General features: G+C 46.3%; 2 protein-coding genes across 2 annotated transcripts; both read left to right on the forward strand.

Moving 5' to 3' along the window:
* Positions 1–218: 218 nt before the first annotated feature.
* LOC115660362 (ferritin heavy chain A-like) lies at positions 219–2,916 on the forward strand. The gene is made up of 4 exons (XM_030581707.1): positions 219–320; positions 1,402–1,548; positions 2,049–2,174; positions 2,761–2,916. The coding sequence occupies exons 1-4, from the start codon at positions 219–221 to the stop codon at positions 2,914–2,916; spliced, it is 531 nt and encodes a 176-aa protein (XP_030437567.1).
* A 6,229-nt stretch (positions 2,917–9,145) lies between these two features.
* Positions 9,146–12,815, forward strand: LOC115660363 (ferritin heavy chain A-like). The gene is made up of 4 exons (XM_030581708.1): positions 9,146–9,247; positions 9,827–9,973; positions 11,117–11,242; positions 12,660–12,815. The coding sequence occupies exons 1-4, from the start codon at positions 9,146–9,148 to the stop codon at positions 12,813–12,815; spliced, it is 531 nt and encodes a 176-aa protein (XP_030437568.1).
* The last annotated feature ends 7,791 nt before the right edge of the window (positions 12,816–20,606 follow it).

The following is a 20,606-nucleotide window of genomic DNA, read 5'->3' on the forward strand; positions in this document are numbered from 1 at the left end:
GTGGGAAGTCAGGAACAGCCTCACCCTTGGTGCTCATTGGTTCCTTGATGTGAATGAGATTTCCATTGGACAGCAACAGCTGCCAATCACACCCACCTGCGACTCAGAAGGGCATTAATAGTGACTGTGAAGGCCTAGGTTGTGGTCTTGTTTTTGGTAGTGGTTGCCTACATTTTGGTTCTAGAGTTAATTTACTGCTAAACCTCACAAAGAGAGGAATGGAGTCCCAGGTGTGTCAGAATTTCCATGCTGAGTGTGAGGCTGCTGTGAACCTCATGGTGAATCTGGAGCTGTATGCTAGCTATGTCTATCTGTCCCTGGTGAGTGTTTCTCTCTTCTCTAGTGTTTCTGTGTATCTAAGACTGAGTGTGAGTTTTACATTAAGGGCATTCATGTTCTCATACTAAAATAAGTTTGAGGTTTCTCTTATCTGGGTTGAATCCCTTGAGTACCTTTTTCCAAGTAGCTGTTCCTGAAGAAACTTTAAGACAAGATAAAAATTTCCCTTTCTAGAGGTCTCTAGATCAGCTGTTAAACTACTAACCTTAGACTGTGATTCTTCAAGATCAGGAAGGATCATTATGTTCATCTTTGTTTCTTGAGCCACTAATCCTTTCCCTTTATTAATTCAGTGGCTAGTGAAATATCTTCAGGCTGGACAACTGCTTGTTCCTAAGCCACAGTTAAGAAATGGTTCTCCTCTTATTTGTAACTTGCAAAGTTGGTCAGAAAATGATTCCATGGGGTGGGGGAGATCTGTCTATATAACAGCACAAACAACTCCCAGCCCTGTTAAATGTATGGGGTGGAAACTAGCAACTAGATTCTTTTGTCTAATGGTATTGCTTTAATTTAGAGCTTTCTGTGGGAAGAAGAGTCTGTAAGCATCTGTGAGTTGTTACAACCTAGCACTGGCTGGCAAACTTTATACAGCTGGGATCTGGTAGAAAAAAGGGTATGCTCTTCCAGTCTTTTTTTAAGTAGCTTTCTGACTTGCAAACCCAGTAATCAATACTGCACCTGTATAGCCCTGAAACACTACATGTATGTATGTATGTTTGTTTGTTTGCCTTGAGAATGTCCTGCAGGAATGTGAGGCACTGGGCTATGTGAATGAAGTAAAAGGATTTAGGTTCTCTGTATGCTCTGGAGTATGGGAAGGCCTTAAGAAGTCCTTCTTTATGTGTCTGGATTCATCTGAAGATGTATAGCTTGCTTCTTTCTGTTGTAGGTACCCATAGTGAAGGTATGGAGAAGGATCTATTCCCTACAGCTGAAGAGCTGCTGCCCAGAAGAATGAAAGCCACATGAATAGTCTCTTCACAGTGAGAAACTTCCTGTGGTGTGATGCTTTATTACTGTCAAATGTCATTCATTTCCTGTCCTCCTCCTCCTCCCCAGTCCTACTACTTTGACCGTGATGATGTGGCCCTGAAGCATATGGCCCAGTTCCTGAAGGAGCAGTCCCATGAGGAGTGGGAGCATGCAGAGAAGTTCCTGAAATACCAGAACAAACGAGGGGGACGTATTGTCCTACAGGACATCAAGGTGAGAGTCAGTAATTATCCAAACAGGAGAGTAGAATGAAGATTCTAGGATAGTAGCTCAGCATTTCTTGCTGTGTGAACCTGCATAGGCTGGTAGGCATCAATTTCTCCTCTGTAAAAGAGCCATAATCTACTACCTGATCAGGCCATTGTCCTGGTGCTCATTTGAAGAATAAGAAACTTTTTACTTCCTGCTTCTTACCTAGCATGTGTTGGGCTCTGTGGTTTTCAAATGGACACTACTGTAGTTTATTTCCCAATGGCTGAAATGTCCTTCTTGTGAGAGGAACTGCACAGCTAGTGACCCTTTGTTAATTCTCAAGTGTTTGTGGGTCAGAAAAATTGCTGCTTTTCTAAGCAAAAGCATGAGAATAACATTGCTGCCTCTCTTGTGGTTCAGCAGAGCAAGGAGCTAAGCAAATGGGGTAATTCTCCTAGATGAAGGAAGCAGGGATCCATTTCTAATAGTGCAAATGTTTCCATTCTATTGCTGGCTTACAGAAACCAGAGCAGGATGAGTGGGGAAACAGCCTGGAGGCACTGCAGTGTGCCCTGCAGCTGGAGAAGAGGGTGAACCAGGCCCTGCTGGACCTGCACAAGCTGGCTACTGAGAAGAATGACCCCCATGTGAGTGACTTCCCTAGTCAAGGGGAAAATGGCAATTGCTGTTTCCTTTGGCACAGAGACAAGTAGGAAAGGTTCAGAATTTGAACTTTAGTTTCTCCTCAAAATAAATCACACAGGGTGTGGTGGGTGGGGGTAAAGATGAAACATGCCGTAAATCAAGAACTGGAGAGAACCCTTCCTGGACCACCTCTCATAGTTCTTTGCTCTTCACCTCTGCTTATGTTTTGCCTCTCCCTACTCTTAGGGCTTGGATTAAGGTGACTGTATGTCTTGATCTTCCTTGAGCTCTAATCTTAAATGGGATTGGGGTTTTGCTTTGCTTTGCTTGAGGTTAATACAGTGACTCTGCATGTTCCTTGTTCCCACCTCCTACAATTCCTTATTGGACACCTCACCTAGGCTTAAAGTCAGTGGTGCTATTGCTTTGGACAAACACTGTATCAGAGGCAGTATTATCCCTGAAAATGGAGGTCCCACCTTGGGAATATGCCATGAGATGCCTGCAGCTGTGAAGTGTGACTGAAACAACTGAGCTACAAAAATCTGTAACCAGCATAGTCCTCCTAACCCTCTGCTTCTCTTGCAGCTCTGTGACTTTCTGGAGTCTGACTACTTGGAGGAGCAGGTGAAGGCCATCAAGCAGCTGGGAGACCATGTCACCAACCTGAAGCGCCTGGGAGTGCCCCAGAATGGCATGGGAGAGTACCTGTTTGACAAGCTCACCCTAGAGGAGAGCAGTTGAACTCAACTCTAGGGGTATTGCTTATCTGGTGGCTCATCTGTATGTAAAGGAAACGAGAATTGAGCTAAATACGGTGAATAAAACATGGCTGTCAGTTGTAACATGACATTGCCCTTTCTTAGTGTGTTTAAATTGGCTTCAATGAGTGTTGCTAATTACACCACACATACTAACAGCAGCTGCACATCCAGTGAGTGCCCTAGCAATTACTGTAAATAAAGTAACATGCTGTTTGGCTGTGCTCACTATAGCATACACCTGGAAGGTAACACACTCCATCACAACTGGATAGTCATTCCCATCCTTTGCTGTCTTAACCCATGAGTGGTAGGCTAAACAGGAAACTACTACACCTGCAAATAAGTATATCTGAAAGTCACTTAAGAGCTAAGCTGGATCTCTGCCTACTGCCCAAGACTGTTATACTGTTGCAGGAATACCAACTGGAGAGTCATCAATGAGGTACTCACAAGGATTGCTGCAGGTACTGAGTTGAAATTTTTTTTTGTTCTAGGATTCTGCTGGGGCAGAATGTTAGGTAACATAACCTGCCCCTGCAAGCAGCTAGAAAGCATTTGGCTAGTGCTGTCCATGTACTGTCTCAGAAGAGGTCTGACATGCTTTGTGCAACAGGGTTGTCTTCTTTTTTTAAAGACAAAACTTTCTTAGTCTAAAGCATAAATGGATTCTACGCATGTGCAGGGCTCTGGTGTTAGCTTTCTGAGAGCTGCAGTTAGAGCTTCCTGCTAGAGCAGCTCAAGTACACAGCAAGGATCAATATTTTCAGATGTTCCCTCTTCCTTGCAACCTAGAACCAGGCACCATATTGCTGGGCAAAGGAGTGTGTGAGGGGACAGCCCACTGCCTGCTTAGCTTTCGTGCTGTTTGTAGTGCTTAGAGGTGAGCTTAGCTTGTAATAGTTAGCTCATGCTGGACACCGTAGCTGTAAACCAAATGCCATAGGCTCCCCTCTGCTGTACAGAACAGAATTCAACACTTTTCTCCACTTACTAATAGGAAACCTTCTTCCTCCCCATAGGCCAGCTCACAAGAGTTTAGGGCCAACTTGACTATTTAGGAAGGCTTAATACTTAGGTGCTGAAGATTGGGATCTAATCAGATATTGGCTTGAGAGAGGGGATAAAGAGAAGAATGGCAGGGATGAGCTGTTACCAGTTTTGTTCTGTTTCTATAGCTGCACCTGAACTACAGCTGACAATGAGCAGCCTAGAGTTCTGCATCTACAATGTGTTAGGGTGCCTTTGTGCAACACTGTGAGCTTGCTCAAGATAGCTCTGCAAATAAACATTGTCCATAATAGTCAGCTTTTCAAGCTGACTCAATGTAACAGAGAGACTATTTGATATTACAACTACTCAGACAATTCATGGTTTGATTTTCCCATTTCTAGGGGGCATAGGAATGTAAGGGGGTCTCCTCATTTTTATCTTCTGATGTGGGGGTGAGCGGAACCATGATCAGATTCTTCCCCCTGCTTACTAAGATCCATTTTTTAGAAGAGAAAGGCAGAGAATCAAAATTAGTAAGACAAGCGAGAGAGACAGTAGCTCCTGCCACTAGCTCTCTTTAAATGCAGTCATTTGCAGACAGACCTGATATATTGCCAGCAGACAGATGCTGGCATAAGGGGTGTGTGTTGTGGACAGGAGCGGCGCAAAAGTTTCTGGTGCCCTAGGCAGAATTTGAGGGGTGGCATTTTGTGCACTCCCCACAGGGCGCGCAGGAGCTTCCAATTCTGCTCCCATTGCCCTGCCGAAGAAGGACCCTCCGACGAAATGCCGCAGGTGACAGTGGCAGTCATTGAGCTGCTCAATTGCCTGCCACTGTTTTCCACGGCACATCGGCAGATGGTCTTTCTTCAGCAGTGCAACAGGAGCAGAACCGGAAGCTCCCGTGCGCCCTGTGGGGAGCACACAAAATGCCGCCCCCCGAATCCCAACACCCTAGGGGACTGCTTAGGGTCGCCTAAAGGAAGAGCTGGCCCTGGTTGCGGAGGGGGAAGGGGCTGTACCATATAATGAATATGCAGCCAGAAACCATTTGGAATAAAAGGCAGTAAAAGAAGATAGGAAATACTGTAGTCTTTTATTGAAGAAAAATGTTGGATATCAAATCATTGCAGGTGGGTCACAGGAGTCCTACAGCCCAGGTTTGCCTGTTTCTTCAAAACACTTGCTTACATATTTATGCTGCTAGCTCAAGGGTGGGCAAACTTTTTGGCCCAAGGGCCACATCTGGGGTGGGGAAGTTGCATGTAGGGCCATGAATGTAGGGCAGGGGCAAGGGGTTGGGGTGCAGGAGGGGTGTGGCCAGGGCCGGTGCAAGGATATTTTGCGCCTTAGGCGAAACTTCCACCTTGCACCCTCTGCCTCCACCCCTCCCCCCAGAGCATTGCTTATTATAAACTTTCAAAAATGAATACTGCATAATGTGGCATTGTTCATTAGAATTAATACATATTTGGTTTGAAAATTTATTAATTTCATTATTTAGCCTACATATTTAATGAAAATAATTGAATAACCTGACAGGGTGTGGGGCTGGCTGGCTCTGGGCAGGGCAGGGCAGGGGATGTGAAGCTGGTTGGAGATGGGGTGTGGAGTTGGCTGGAGGCAGAGGATGCGGGACTCGCTGCATGCAGGGCAGGGGGTGTGGGGCTGGCTGCAGGCAGGGCAGGGGCTGAATGGAGACAGGTGGTGTGGGGCTGGCTATGGACAGGGCAAGGAGTGCAGCAAGGCTGGCTGCATGTAGGACAGGGAGCGAGGGACTGGCTGTAGGCAGGGCAGGGGGTGTGGGGTGGCTGGAGACAGGAGGTGTGGGACTGGCTGTGGGCAGGGCAGGAGGTGTGGGACTGGCTGCAGGCAGGGTAGGGGTGCAGCAGGGGCTGGCTGCGGGCAGGGCAGGGGGTGCGGGGCTGGTTGAGGCAGGGAAGGGGGTGCGGGGCTGGCTGCAGGCAGGGGGTGAGGGGCTGGCTGGATACAGGGATGTGGGGCTGGCTAGAGACAGGGCAGGGGGGTGTGAGGCTGGTTGTGGGCAAGGCAGGGGGTGCAGCAGGGGTGGCTGTGGGTAGGGCAGGGGGTGAGGGGCTGGCTGGAGGCAGGGGAAGGGGTGTGGGGCTGACTGGAGGCAGGGCAGGGGATGAGGGGTTGGCTGCAGTCAGGACAGGGGGTTCAGCTGCCATGGATGGAGCTAGAGTACAAAGAGCAGCTGCAGAAGGAAGAGCTGTTGGACAGAAGCTTCTGTGAGGAACCGGCTCTGTCCCATAGAGAGGTACCACTACGGGATCTGCATTTTAAATAGCAGTGGGGATGCCCCTGCAGCCCCTTGCCCTCTCAGCCCCCTGGGCACTGGCTCTCTGCGGCTCACTCCCTAGGGGCTCAGCCCTGCTCGTCTTGCCCCCAGTCCCTCATTAGGCCTGGGTGCCTGTAAAGCATGAAGTATATCTTTGTACTGTGTTAATGACTCCTGAACTGGTGGGGGCTATGTCTAATTGCTGCCACTATCTCTTTCTTTGCTGGGCAATTAGATGACAATTAACTTGGAATAGCCCAGAGGGGTCAGAGTAGAGAAGGAGGGAGGAGAGACCTTTAGGTTTCAGTTCTGAGCAAAGCCGTAACTTTTCTTTTCAGCTGCCTATAAACAAACCTAGTAGAGAAAAGAGTTTCTTCCCCACATCCCCTCCCGCAAAAAATCAGTTATGATTTTAATGGATCCAGAAGCAAAATAATTCTGTAATCACAAAGACAAGTTTCCTGCTTTCCCATCCACAAAGATCTATTTCCAACCCAGGTAACTCATTATTTATTATCTGTAGTAACTATGTTCTCACGTTTGAATGATACACGGTAGTGGTGTCGGAGTTCTTTGGAAATCCCTCAGCTCTTTTGCGGTGTTGGGAGTGAATGCTAGACCCTCGGTTACTTACTTTTACCTACCTTCACGTGCCCATCTTTTGGTCATTAATTTTTGAAGTTAAATTAGATTTTCAAAACCCAGCTTTAAAAGGATGTTCATGCCGACAATTGCAATTTAATTGTCCAAACGGGGAAATCGATGCCTTGAAATTATGGGATCTAATTTTAAAATTGTATTAAAAATGTGGCACTATAAAGGGGAAACATTTTAAAAGGTTTTACCAGCATCCCCATTACTGTTACCCAGGATTCTGCTTCAAGCAATAACACAGGAGGGAGAGGGCAATGGATAGATTAGTGTTCAGTGGTACTTCAGACAAAAAGACATTTACTCTTAAATTATCTCGTTGATGCCTAATTGACGATCTAATAGCATGCATCAAGTACATCATAACTTCACTGAATAAGCTTGTTAGCATTTCGAAGGGGTACACTGAACATTTCAAACGGTGATAAGTGGTGCCTGCGGGTGGTTCACCGGAGCCGCGCGAGCAGCCGACCGTCCGCAGGCACGACTGCGGCAGCTCCACAGGAGCTGCCTGTCGCCCCCTCTGGACCCCCTGGGCTGCTGGCTGCCGTGACGGCGCCCTGACCCAGGGGACCCCCTGGATTGTGGGCTGCCGCGGAGGCGCCCTGACCCAGGGGACACCCTGGGCTGCCAGCTACCGCCGGCAGCTCAGACTCCCTCTCTGTCCCAGCAGCAGCAGTTGCTCAACCATTTACAAAAAAAATTTGAGGGTGCTTTTTGGAGCCCTCAAATCTCAGCGCCCTAGTCAACCGCCTAGTCTGCCTAAATGGTTGCACCGGCCCTGGGTGTGGCATGTACAAGGGGACTCAGGGCATGGGGTGGGGATGCAGAGGGTGGGAGGGGGCTCAGGGCAGAGGTATAAGGTACAGGAGGGGTGCAATAGGGGGCTCAGCATCAGGGTGTGGCAGGGTTTGGGGCAGGAGGGGTTTGGGGTGCAATGGGGCTCAGGGCAGGGGTTCGGGGTGAAGGAGGAGCCTGGTGCTTGAGTGGCTCTGGGGTGGCAGCGGGGCTAAGGCAGGCTCCCTGCCTGCTCTGGTCCCGCGCCTCTCCCAGAAGCAACTGGTTCCATATCCCTGGGGGAAGGGGCAGGGCAGGCAGACCCTTGCCTGCAGATACCTCCCACAAAGCTCCCATTGGCCGCAGTTCCCCATTCCCAGCCAATGGGAGCTGCAGAGGGCAGTGCCTGTAGACAAGTGCAGTGCATGGAGCTCTCTGCCCTACCCCCCAGGGCCACAGGGAAGTGGTGGCGCAGGGCCAGGGTAGGCTGGGAGTCTGCCTTAGCTCACCCCTGTGCTAGCCCCATCACCTGGAAATGTAATAATGGAACAACATGCTGCAGTTGGCCACTAAAAACCCTTTATTGTCACTGACACCTTCAAGTACAATATTATGAACTGTGTTCAGCTTTACCTTTGGCTTTCTGTTTCTGTGACCGTCTTTCAAATGCCCCTGCTGCTACATGCCACATCCCACCCGGCCCTTCACTCTCTCTTTGGATCTCTGGAGCTCCATGTTTTCCCCATTGTTCATGTTATAGTTTTTGTTGTTGTTTATTCATTTCTCGTAATACCCTCAATGTGCTAGGTTCTGTACAAACATAAAGAAAAGCACAGTTCCTGCTGCTGTGACCTTCCTGATCTTGGCTTTTCCTCCCATGCCCTATCTTATGATAAACCTCAAGGTCCTTTCCATGTTCTCCATATAACACCAGCTGTGTTAGGTAACATTTCAGATAGAAGGGTGCGTGCCTCCCTTTGGAAATGTCATAGGAAAGATGTGCACTCCAGGGAGTATTTTGTCTAATCTATGGTATATCCCCAAGTTATGAATCTAGGTACTTATCTGGCTGCCTTCATCATAGTGTCTGTCCTCCAAACACCTCACTCCTCCTCCTTCCCTTCCTTACAGAGCTATTGGGAAAATGGATTTGTCTGTTGAACTTTCCTCATTTGTCTCCCCTGTCTTCAGGGCCGAGGATGCAGGGTCATTCTGCTAATTGGCCAGGTCATGTTACCTGTGGAAAGTGAGAAACAGCCTCACCCACAGCCCCACCTGGTTCCTTGGTGAGGAAGGGTGTTTCCATTGGGCAGCCACAGCTGTCATTCACACCCACACCTGGCTTTGAACACTATTAATAGCAGCCGTAGAGGAACAGGTTTTGTGTGGTTGAGGAGTTGTGGGTTTTGTGTAGCAGTGCTGGGAAAGAAGTTGTTTTAAGCTTTAGCTTATTGATTGTACTTTACTGCAAAAGCCTTCAGGCAGAGGAATGGAGTCCCAGGTGCGCCAAAACTTCCATGCTGAGTGTGAAGCTGCTGTGAACCACATAGTGAACCTGGAGCTGTATGCCAGCTATGTCTACCTGTCCTTGGTGAGTGTTTCCTCTCTTTTTCAGAGCCTAGAGCTGTTAGAAAGCAGACAAATGTCCTTTATAGACATACTCAGTTACCAACAATTATCTTAATAAGTAAACCATGTTTAATAAAAATTCACCCACTGAAAGAGAATAGCAAAACTTTTTTTTTTGAAGTCATTCTTGTACTCTGCCTATGGCCACTTCTGAGACTTGTGAGGCACTTACTAGCATTAACTGTTGTGGGTATAAGGCTGTAAGGACTGCCATTGCCCATGCAGCCCATCCTTTAAAGGAAGAGTTACAAACACTCAAAACCTGGGGTCCCTATGGCAGCAGTATCAGAAGTATAATAGTAATGCTGCTTGGTAGGGTAAGGGGAGGGCTTTATTAGGATATGTAAGTACTCCATTTTCAATTGGTGAGAGAGATGCTTGAATTTCTGTGTATAGCCTTTCTCACAGAGGAAGAATGAGATGGGATAACTTTCCTTATACTGAGGTTGTCTATTGCACACTGGAAGGAACTGTTTTTCTGTAAAATGTTCATCCTTGTCCCATGACTGATGTCTATTAATATTTTATACCTTTTCCTTAGTCCTATTACTTTGACCGTGATGATATGGCCCTGAAGCATGTGGCCCAGTTCCTGAAGAAGCAGTCCCATGAGGAGAGGGAGCATGCAGAGAAGTTCCTGAAATACCAGAACAAGCGAGGGGGGCGTGTTGTCCTGCAGGACATCAAGGTGAGAAACAAATCTAAGGGGAGATTGAAGGACCACACTTCTGCCCTAAATTCTAGGAGTCAAGTAACTTTTTTCCATGTCATAAACATGACTCACTGGCACTGCAAGAATAAAATATAGGGCTTATAAGTGGAGCACTGGAATGGAACTCTGGCAACTTGGGTTCTATTCCTGGTTTTGTTACTCCCAGGGTGGGTGGCCTTCAGAAAGTTGCTTCATCTTTTTGTGCCTCAATTTCCCCATTTGTGAAATAGGGATAACATCTACTTCCATGTAATGTGCTTTGAGATCTGTTAATACCCAGCTTTTATGCAGTACTTATCATATCATCCATCCTCTAGATCAGGAGTAGAAGATGTGTATCTCTCATTCACATCTGTCAAACTCTTTGAAGTCTAGGGCTAGAATTACTCTACTGTGGTCTACACCCCCCTTGTAATAGACATTTCTATGAGCACTCTAGCAGGTGTGGCGTTTATTATAATTCACAAACTTTGTCTATCCTCTTCCCCTTCCCCTGTGTTTAGCTATACTTTGCTTTCTCTGTAACTGAGGATGGGGAGGGGAACCTCTTAATGACAACACATGTGTCAGTGATTGGAGACTTTAGCTATATACTGTATAGCTATATGCTGATTATCCAAGAGCATGGAGGACTAGTTGAATAACTGGGAGCTCAGACCAGGGCTGGCTCCAGGGGTTTGGCTGCCCCAAGCAGCCCCCCACTCCCAAGCCACAATGGTGATCTGTGGCAATTCAGTGAGAGGTCCTTTGGTCTGAGCAGGAGCGAGGGACCCTCTGCCAAATTGCTGGCCAATACTTGAAAGTGCTGCCCCAAGCACCTGCTTGACAAGCTGGAGCCAGCCCTGGCTCAGATAATTGAGGGGGCAGGAGCCATTTAGCAGCAGGGTGGCCTTGCATGCAGCTGGGGACTAGTCATCCTCCTCACAGTCCTGCTTAGGGGTCTCTGCTCTTTTATCTGGACCTGTGCATTATCCAAATTTCTTTCTATTGCCCAGCATAAGACAGATGGGGAACAAGGAAGGGATCTGGGTAATGTAGAGGTGCAGATAATAGCATTTTGGATAAATGAGACTAATTGTTGAGAGGCAGGACCAGACTGAATGGTACTTCCTTGCACAGAAGCCAGAGCGGGATGAGTGGGGCAACAGCCTGGAGGCCCTGCAGTGTGCCCTGCAGCTGGAGAAGACTCTGAACCAGGCCTTGCTGGACCTGCACATGCTGGCTACAGAGAAGAATGACCCCCATGTGAGTAGAGGAGGAGACATGAATAGCTGTTCATGAGTGGCTGTAGTTTGAATACTATATCGAACATGTTCCAGAATCCTTATTCTGCAGACCCCAGAACTCCCTAAAACTAGGGAGTGTCTGACTTCTGTGGTCAGGGCATCAAAAGTGAATTGGTCTGACCTATTCATAGGTCTCCCTCTAGTTCTTATGGATGCAAATAAGAAAATGGAAAGCAACTGTCCCAACCTACTGTAAAAGAATGAGCCAGACAATGTTCTGGGAGGGCAGGGTCACAAGATCAATTAAGTCATGAAATGATTGGTCCCTGTAGCCACACATGAAGGGAAGGGTGACAAAGCTGTGTTGTATGGTAAAGTATCTATACAAGAGACCTAGGATGAGGTGGAGGAAGCCATAGACCAATGTTTCTCCTCTTCTATAGTATGATCAAGCTACTATAATCTATCCAGGTACTTGAAAGAGCCATCGTTGTAGCATGAATGCCTACTAGTTTGTCTCAGTAAGTGGGAGCTAAATGGCTGCAAAATGCCCTCTTGACCCCTCCCACCCAGACTTTCAGACCACAGATGCTCTTCTCATGCAAGTCCCTGAGGGCTTGTCTACATCAGAAAGTTGCAGAGCTGGTGAGGGAGTTACAGCGCTGCAACTTAGGAGGTGTACACATCTGCAGGGCACCACCAGCGCTGCAACTCCCTGTTTGCAGCGCTGGCCGTACTCCCGTTTTGTCTCGGGTGTAGAGGATCCAGCGCTGGTGATCTAGCGCTGGTAATCAAGTATAGACACTTACCAGCGCTTTTCTTGACCTCCGTGGAATAAGCAGGTATCCCAGCAGACCTTAGGAAGCCTCTGGTAATCAAGCTGGTCTCCTTCCCCGGCTTGCTCTCGCGTTCCCCGAACCCCGAGCAAGCAGGTCTCCTTCCCTGCGGTTTGCAGAGTGGTTCGGGGAACGCGAGAGCAAACCGCAGCGAAGCTGGTCTCCTTCCCTGGTTTGCTCTCGCGTTCCCCGAACCCCGAGCAAGCAGGTCTCCTTCCCTGCGGTTTGCTGGGTGGTTCCGGGAACGCGAGAGCAAACCGCGGCGAAGCTGGTCTCCTTTCCCGGTTTGCTCTCGCGTTCTCTGAACCCCCCTTGAAGCCGCCCAACAGCGCTGCAGTGTGGCCACATCTAACACCACTTGCAGCGCTGGTTGCTGTAAGTGTGGCCACTCTGCAGCGCTGGCCCTATACAGCTGTACTAATACAGCTGTAACAACCAGCGCTGCAAAATTTTAGATGTAGACATGGCCTGAAAGTCTGACAGCAACTAGCTGTCACTACCTGGATGGCATTGCAGCTTGGTGCATAGCTGGCAACTCCATTAAAACCATGCAGTGCTGAACAGGTGTAAATCCATCATAGCTATCCCTGTTTCCTGCAGCTCTGTGACTTCCTAGAGTCTGACTACCTGGAGGAGCAGGTGAAGGCTATCAAGCAGCTGGGAGACCATGTCACCAACCTGAAGCGCCTGGGAGTGCCCCAAAATGGCATGGGAGAGTACCTGTTTGACAAGCACACCCTGGGGGAGAGCAGCTGAGCTCCAGACTCTGAAGCTGTCTAGAATGCAGTCCTGATCTTTTGTCTCTTACAGCTGCTTCTGAGTTACAATATCTGCATGTCCTCAAAATAAAACTTGCTGTTTGTTCAGCAACCTGGTTTCTACTTTATTTGTTGCTCTAGTCATCTTCTAGTAGCAAGATGCTTCTCATGAACAGGGAACATCTAAGAGTCTTGGAGTATGACTTTGAAATACTATAAGTTTTTTGGCACACTTGCATGGTGTGGTGGTGGCTTGGTTTTTTGTTTTTAGCAAGTCTACCCAGCTTGGACGAGAGGGAAGCATGGTCTTATCCTTGCCACACAAGAGCTAAGTATTAAAACATACTGAGATGATGTATCAGTAAGGCTTCAGGTATAGTTTCTTATGGAAATAGCCATAAAACAGGCTTATGTTTTCCTGTCTATAAGCACATAAGAGTCATACACTGAATCAATTGCAGAACTAAATCACTAAACCATATTGGGGTTAGCCTCCTATTTGTCTGGTTTTGTCCCCAACAGAGGGTGCTTTTGGTAGCCTCTTCAGTGAGGGGCTTCACCCTGCCCAAATATGGTACCACCTCAGTTATGACAACTATATAGAGTAGAGTTGCTATCTGACTCTTTTGCCTTCATTTGGTTAGTTAGCTTCTGCAGCCCTGAAGATGATCACAGCCATGTAACAAGGAGCTGGGATTGAGCCTGGCTCATTGTGCAACCAAACTGGGAAAAAGTGTCATTTAAAATATCCTTCATTCTTTAGTGCAGACATGAGCAAATTAAACCCCACTCATGAGCCTACAGCCTTCCAGAAATGTGTAGTCTGGCTTCAGGAGAGCTTATTCTCTTTATAAACTCTTTGCCCCCGTTCTGGAAGGGGGAATAAAACACTGCAATCCTATGGTAAGATTGCTAAACAAGGCATAACATAGCAAGAGTCTGGGGAACAGGTAAATTTCCTTCCCACTTCCACCCTTGTTTCTGTGTAATGGTGCCAATACAGAGGTGGCTGGGAGAGCCTACTCTGTGCTAAGAGCTAGGCTTCTGTCATACATCAGAAACACAAACTTCTCTGTAGGCCATCCAAATACTTCCAGCAGTCTGCCTCTGGGGGACTTAACAGACCAATAACCATCAAGGTGGTGATGATTTGGCTTCTACCAGAAGCCTGTGCTCATGCTGAGAGGGGATTGTTATCACTGACAGCTCAACATCAGGCAGTGGTGAGCACCTTGGGTAGGAAGGATGATCTCGTTGAGAAGACACAGGACTGGGACTTGGGGAAAGATTTGTTCAGGTCCTGGTTCAGCTGTAGAATTCCCTTGTGGCCTTGGTCAAATTACTTAACCTGCCATATGCCTTAGTTTCCCCTTCAGTAAAATGAGTACAGGAATTCCTTTGCTTAGAGGGGTATTCTTCATCTGCTCAGAGGGCTCCCTTAGGAGGTGTTCAACAGAATTATGTTCAGGGTGCTGGTGGATCTGTTAGACAGTAGAGACATGAGTGGCTAATAGTCAGTTAACCTAGGTGACATTAAGCTTGTCTGCCTCCAAAACAGCTATGGAGATGCTATGACAGAGTGTGAATGAATGAATGGGCCCTGGAGGATGAGAACTACCTGACTGAGCATCACCCTACCTATGTCTCTAAGAATGGCACATCTGCTTGCTGTGGTGGAAATTTCCATCACATTGATCTTTTTCTTTTCCCTGTCATCTTGTTGGATCTGCAGCTGTATTCTTACCTATTGGGTGTCTGGGAAGATAGCATAGGAGGGCAACTTCTTATGACGCTATTGCTACACTAGTAGGGTGAGGGAGATTCAGTTTTAATATACACGCTAGACAATAAATTTGAATAAATGACAACATGGGCTTCCTTTTAGCTTTTTTTTGTATGTTATTAAGTATGGTGCTAGTTAAACAAGGCTGAAAATTGCATGCAGTTATAAACAGACAACATTTTGGGAAGAAGCAGACAACTCTTAGTGAACAAGTAGCGGGGACAAGCTGGTTAAGTCTTTGCTATAATGCAGAAACGTTCCCACCTGACCAATTTCATATACTTCCCCTCTTCTGTACAGGCTCAAGTTGTACTGCTACCTAAACATTCTTTCAATGAGCTTCTCTTGAGGGTTGCTGTGGGTTGTGCAGAAGGCCAGTTTCCTACATGCCAGAGCTTGACTCCTAGAATTGAAAGGGTTTGATAAGAAAAGGTGTAACAATGACTTGGTTTACTCCTGTGGTGCATGTGTGAACTAGCGATAATACAGCTCTGTTGCGGGAACAAGCCACATTCTGCAAAACTTAGAAAGGTCTGAAGGAAAGTGGACACCTTGGATTTCTGACCAGTAAATATTTTCAGCTGCTCTGCTAACAAGAGACAAATACCTGAGTGGAGAGTGTGGCTTTATATGAGCTGTGTATATCAATTACTGATTATTGAAGGAGCTGGGTCCTTTCTCCAAAGTAATAAATACATTTTAATAAGGGCTGTGTAGGTGTGAGCATAACAATAGCAGCTGAAGGGAGGGAGGTATAGACTCTAACACTTCTTCCTAGTTGGAACAGAGTATGTTTTGCCCTATTGGCATCTAAAGAAGACAGTTCAGTGGGGGGAAAACCCCACTAGCTGAAATGGACGTGTACCTAATTGCCCTGTTCTATTTTCACTGACTGAGAGCAATGGAGCAGCTGTCTGGTTTCATGTCTTTGTCACTGTTAATTTGATATATCCATGCTCCAGCCTCTGTTATCGCAGATGGTGGGATTCAATAGAGTGAGATGAATGCTCTGGGAGGGAACTCCTATAGTAGGCCAAGCTTCTAATATGTAAAGAGCTCTGAAAGGCCTCAGCAGGGATTAGAGTAAGTGACGTTTGTACATGACACATTTGATATCACCTCCTCCCTGCAATTTTCTGTGTCTTGTAATCTCTACAGGCTAGTGAGATGAAACCACATCTGTTTGTAAATTAACTTGTGCCAGGAAACAAAACAAACCCAACCAACACCCCCACTCCCCTCAAATGGGCTGAATGTCCAGTTGCAGGAGCATTCTATAGCACTAACCTTCTCCCCAGCTCTTGTCAGAGGTATGGTTTTAACTGTAGATGTCATACGGCTAAATCATCCATTCAGTGGTGAAATCCATTAAACACACCCATCTGCAATGGCTTGGTGAGGAAGGGACTTTCTAATGAGCAGCAGCTGCCAGTCATAGCCACGCCCTATTTTGAACAGTATTAATGCCAGCTGTGCCTAGGAAAGGTTTATACCTGGGCTCTGACCTGTACCTCTGCTCTAGGTGTGCTTGCTATTGTTAAAAATTTTTGCTACATTCCCTTCCCTTCCCTTCCCTTCCCTTCGTTGTCCAACCCCACAGGTATAGTGATGGAGTTTCAGGTGAATCAGAGCTTCCATTCTGAGTGTGAGGTTGTGATTAACTGCATGGTGAACATGGAGCTGTATGCTAGTTAATGTCTATTTGTCCGGGGTGAGTGCCTGTTTTACAAAAGCATTATCATATTTCACTGTATGTTAGAACTCAAGTGTTTGCAGAAATCTAAGGCTATTGAGTTTTTAAAGCCATCAATAAGAAATTCTGGTAGTGTAGAATGTCCTTAGAAACTAGAGTGTTATATACAGCTGTCAAAATGAGTTTTTGTGACTCTGAAACTTCTAGTATGGAGCTAATAGGAAACTTGGGGGAAGTTATTAAAGGCCTGAAATGGGGAAAGAGATGGTAATAGCTCTATTGCTATTTGAAGGGTGACCTAGATTAAAGATATCACTAAGCTCAAGTCCAATGCAATGCATTAATCAAAGTGAGTTCAGTTTCTGGTTCTCCAACACAGGAATTTGGTGATACTAAAGAGGGACATTTTAAGGCAAATCTTCTGAAACATGCAAATCCCACTGATATCCTTTTCTGGGACTAAAGTGTCAGTCACATAAATACTTCAGAAAACTTTGTCCTTAAGCTCATTGTGCCTCAGTTCCTTACTTCCAACATAGGAGTAACATTTTACTTGTAAGATCCTATACAGCTGCCTATCAAACTTTGAGGCAGGAAGGTGTTTTTATAGACCCTACATCCCATAATCTCAGCTGGTGCCTCCTGGTGCCACCACAATCCAAATATCCTAAATCATCACCACTGCTTTCCCTGTCTCTCCAGTCCTACTACTTTGACTGTGATGTGGCCCTGTGGCACATGGCTCAGTTCATGAAGGAGCAGTCCCATGAGGAAAAGGAGCATGCGGAGAAGTTTCTGACCTACCAAAACAAGCAAGGGGGGCACATTCACCTACAGGACATCAAAGTGAGCAACTAAGTCCCTAACCATGTGTGGTTGGAGGTCAGAGAAATGGAGTCTCTATTAGGGTTTCTCTTCTCTAGCCATGTGAAGGGAAAATATGATCAAGTGTTTGCAGAAATCTAAGGCTATTGAGATATTAAAAGGAATTTCTCATAGAGCTTTGCTACATAAGCAAGTCAAACTAGAAGTCTAAGGATCTAACTTGACTTTATTATTTAGTGCCACAGGAGTAAAACTGTTTCCAGAGCACAGGATTAAATTCCTAACTGCTCTACTTATATATCTGAGCTGTGAATGGTAGGCTTGGGGTTAGCAGTGAAGTAATTAGCAGTGCTATCAATTAGTAGTAGAACATGCATCATCCACACTAGAAAACACTTAAGCCTTGAGAGATTAGTATGGACAAGTATGAGCAAAGGAAATGTGTGATTTTTACTTTGTTACATTACATGGTTTGTTCTAAATGGGCTTTCATTGAAAAGTGATTGAGTTTCTGTTTCAAAGTATGGGTTTTGACAAAACATTTGTTAGAATAGTCTTTCTAGCAGAAGACCAAGCACAACTCAGGCTATGTCTTCACTACATGCTGTATTGGCGGGTAGCAATTGATTGCTTGGGGATCGATATATCGTGTCTCATCTAGATGAGATATATCGATCCCCGAATGTGCTTATATCGATTCCGGAACTCCACCAACCCGAACGGAGTTGCGGAGTCGACATGTGGAGCCGCGGACATTGATCCCGTGCCTTGAGGACGGTGAGTAATTCGATCTTAGATACTTTGACTTCAGCTATGTTATTCACATAGCTGAAGTTGTGTATCTGAGATTGATTTTCCCCCGTAGTGTAGACCAGCCCTTAGAGTAGCTATTATCCTAGTATCTATTGCTTAGGGCCCTAGAAACTGGGCAGAGCCAAGTCCTCCCCATCCCAGATAGGTGCCCTAACCACTAGGCTACAGACTATTCTAAGTTGCGTCTTTTCCTTTGGTTTTATGAAATTTCAGATGGCCACAGTTTCATCCCAGTGCAGAACTGGAAAATTTAGAGAGATGGGAAAAGTGTTTCTTGCCAGTTCTCATCCTAACCTGTCCTCACTTGTATGTAAGATTTTCTTCTAAGAATGTTGAGGATCTATTATGCTATTCTGGCTGGTATTAGAGAAGCCAGAGTAGGATCATAGAATATCAGGGTTGGAAGGGACCTCAGGAGGTCATCTAGTCCAAACCCCTGATCAAAGCAGGACCTATCCCTGGACAGATTTTTTTACCCCAGTTCCCTAAATGACCCCCTCAAGGATTGAACTCACAACCCTGGATTTAGCAGACCCATGCGAAAACCACTGGTTTTTCCCTCCCTCCTCTTCTCTTGTCTCTTTCCCCCTGCCCCCACCATGAGTAGGGGAACAGCCCTGCAGCTGGAGAAGACTGTGTACCAGGCCCTACCGGACCTGCACAAGCTGGCTATGGAGAAGAACGACCCTCATGTGAGTATGGCCAGGACTAGAATATGCACTATCCCCTGTTTTGGATGTGCTGCCCAGTGTGGGAGAGTAAGTCCTTGGCTTTCAATCCAGGTAGCAGTACTCTAGCGAAGCATGTCTGGAAACAGCATACATATCTGCTCTTCATGTTGGTTTATTGAGGTTATAAATGGAATGTGCTACTGAATCTCTGTCTAATGTCCTGTCTCCTAATCTGTGCGCAAATAACAGAGTAGCCTCTTTTTTACTAGAGAGATTATCATACTGGAACTGTAGCTCTGTTCAATCACTTCAGCTTCCATGCTATGCACCTGATGAGTGATCACTTCTGTTCAAATGAAGTGCATAAAGATAAGGTTCATACCCCCTGAAACCTGTGAAGCAAAACCATACTCCCAGTCTTCAGGGAGGTCTGTCAAAACTGTACAGCACTGGACACTTCACACTAACCAGCAGTGAAAGCTGCTTTGTGTAACTATGTACGTGCACCACTGGCTCACTGCATCCATGGTATTGAATATTGGAGAGCAGAAGTCAGTCTAATACCCTAAACCTCCCATCTGCTTCTACAGCTAGGACTTCCTGGAGTCTGACTACCTGGAGGAGCAGGTGAAGGCCATCAAGCAGCTGGGAGATCACCTCACCACTCACCAACCTGAAGTGCCTGGGAGTGCCCCAGAACAGCATGGGAGAGTACCTGTTTGACAAGCACACCCTGGGGGAGAACAGCTGAATGGTACAGCAGAGACACGGAATGCCTTATGCTTCCCTGGAACCTTGTATCCAGGGCAAAGAATAGTTTGACAAATCCTTAAATGCTGAGAATAAAATTCTCTAATCCCCAAGCCTGTACTTGTCTTTGAATAACATAAACCACTTTTCAGAGGGGTAGCTGTATTAGTCTGGATCTGTAAAAAGCAACAGAGAGTCCTGTGGCATCTTATAGATTAATAGATGTATTGGAGCATAAACTTTTGTGGGTGAATACCCGCTTCGTCAGACACACCTGACGAAGTGGGTATTCACCCACGAAAGCTTATGCTCCAATACATCTGTTAATCTATAAGATGCCACAGGACTCTGTTGCTTTTTACATAAGCCACTTTGTTTCTTATGGGGTAGGGGGGCAGAAGCTCCCCCTATATGCAGGGGAGGATCTATTTAATGACTTTAGGAAGTCTGATTATGCCAAGGGAGTAATTAGGACCTGATTACATCACCTACTGACAATCCTGAAACTCTCTGCAATAAAGAAATGGACCAACAGACAATCTGGCTGTACTACAGTGGTTTTAAAGAGGTGATAGACTTGGTACTGTTGCCATGTGGTGAGAACTAGGCTGCCAGTACCTCCAGGTTGGTGCCAATAACCCAGCAGACCTATCTAATTGTTGAGTGTTGAGTGTAGTGTATGGATTTTCCCCCCACCCTCTTTTAGAATTCCTACCATTACTCTGAATACTTCACTTAAAACCAGCCCGAAGTCTTAAATTCTCCAAGTGGCTTGATTTACCCTGTAACAGTGCACTTAACTCTTAATCTGAATGCTCCTGCATGTGATTACAGAATCAGAAAAGGAAGCTAAGGATTAAAGGCAACAGAACCTTGACGTTGCACCCGTCTGCTTCCCTTGCTTGTTCTGATATTTCAGGAACCTCCCTGCTGGCTCCCTGTCCTTATGAAGGAAACTGCTCCTTCAAGAACTGGGCCCTGTGCCTCAGGGCTATGTCAGCACGATCAAAGTAGTAGGACTCTGGGAAAGGACAGAAGATCTGTGAAAACAATTTTTGTCAGCTTTGGCTGCAGAGACAGATTCTTATGTATTTGTTAATTAAAAGAACAAGAGAGGCCTGAACTTAGGTTAGGAGTCCATTATCTTTGACAGTATTTAGCTGTTGCTAGATGATCTCATAATAAGATAAATGTAAGACAGACTTATCTCTCTACCATCAAAAAATAAATCTTGCTTCTCAGAGATGAACTAGC

Source organism: Gopherus evgoodei, chromosome 12 (genome assembly GCF_007399415.2).
Source record: "Gopherus evgoodei ecotype Sinaloan lineage chromosome 12, rGopEvg1_v1.p, whole genome shotgun sequence".
In the NCBI taxonomy this organism is placed as follows: domain Eukaryota; kingdom Metazoa; phylum Chordata; order Testudines; family Testudinidae; genus Gopherus; species Gopherus evgoodei.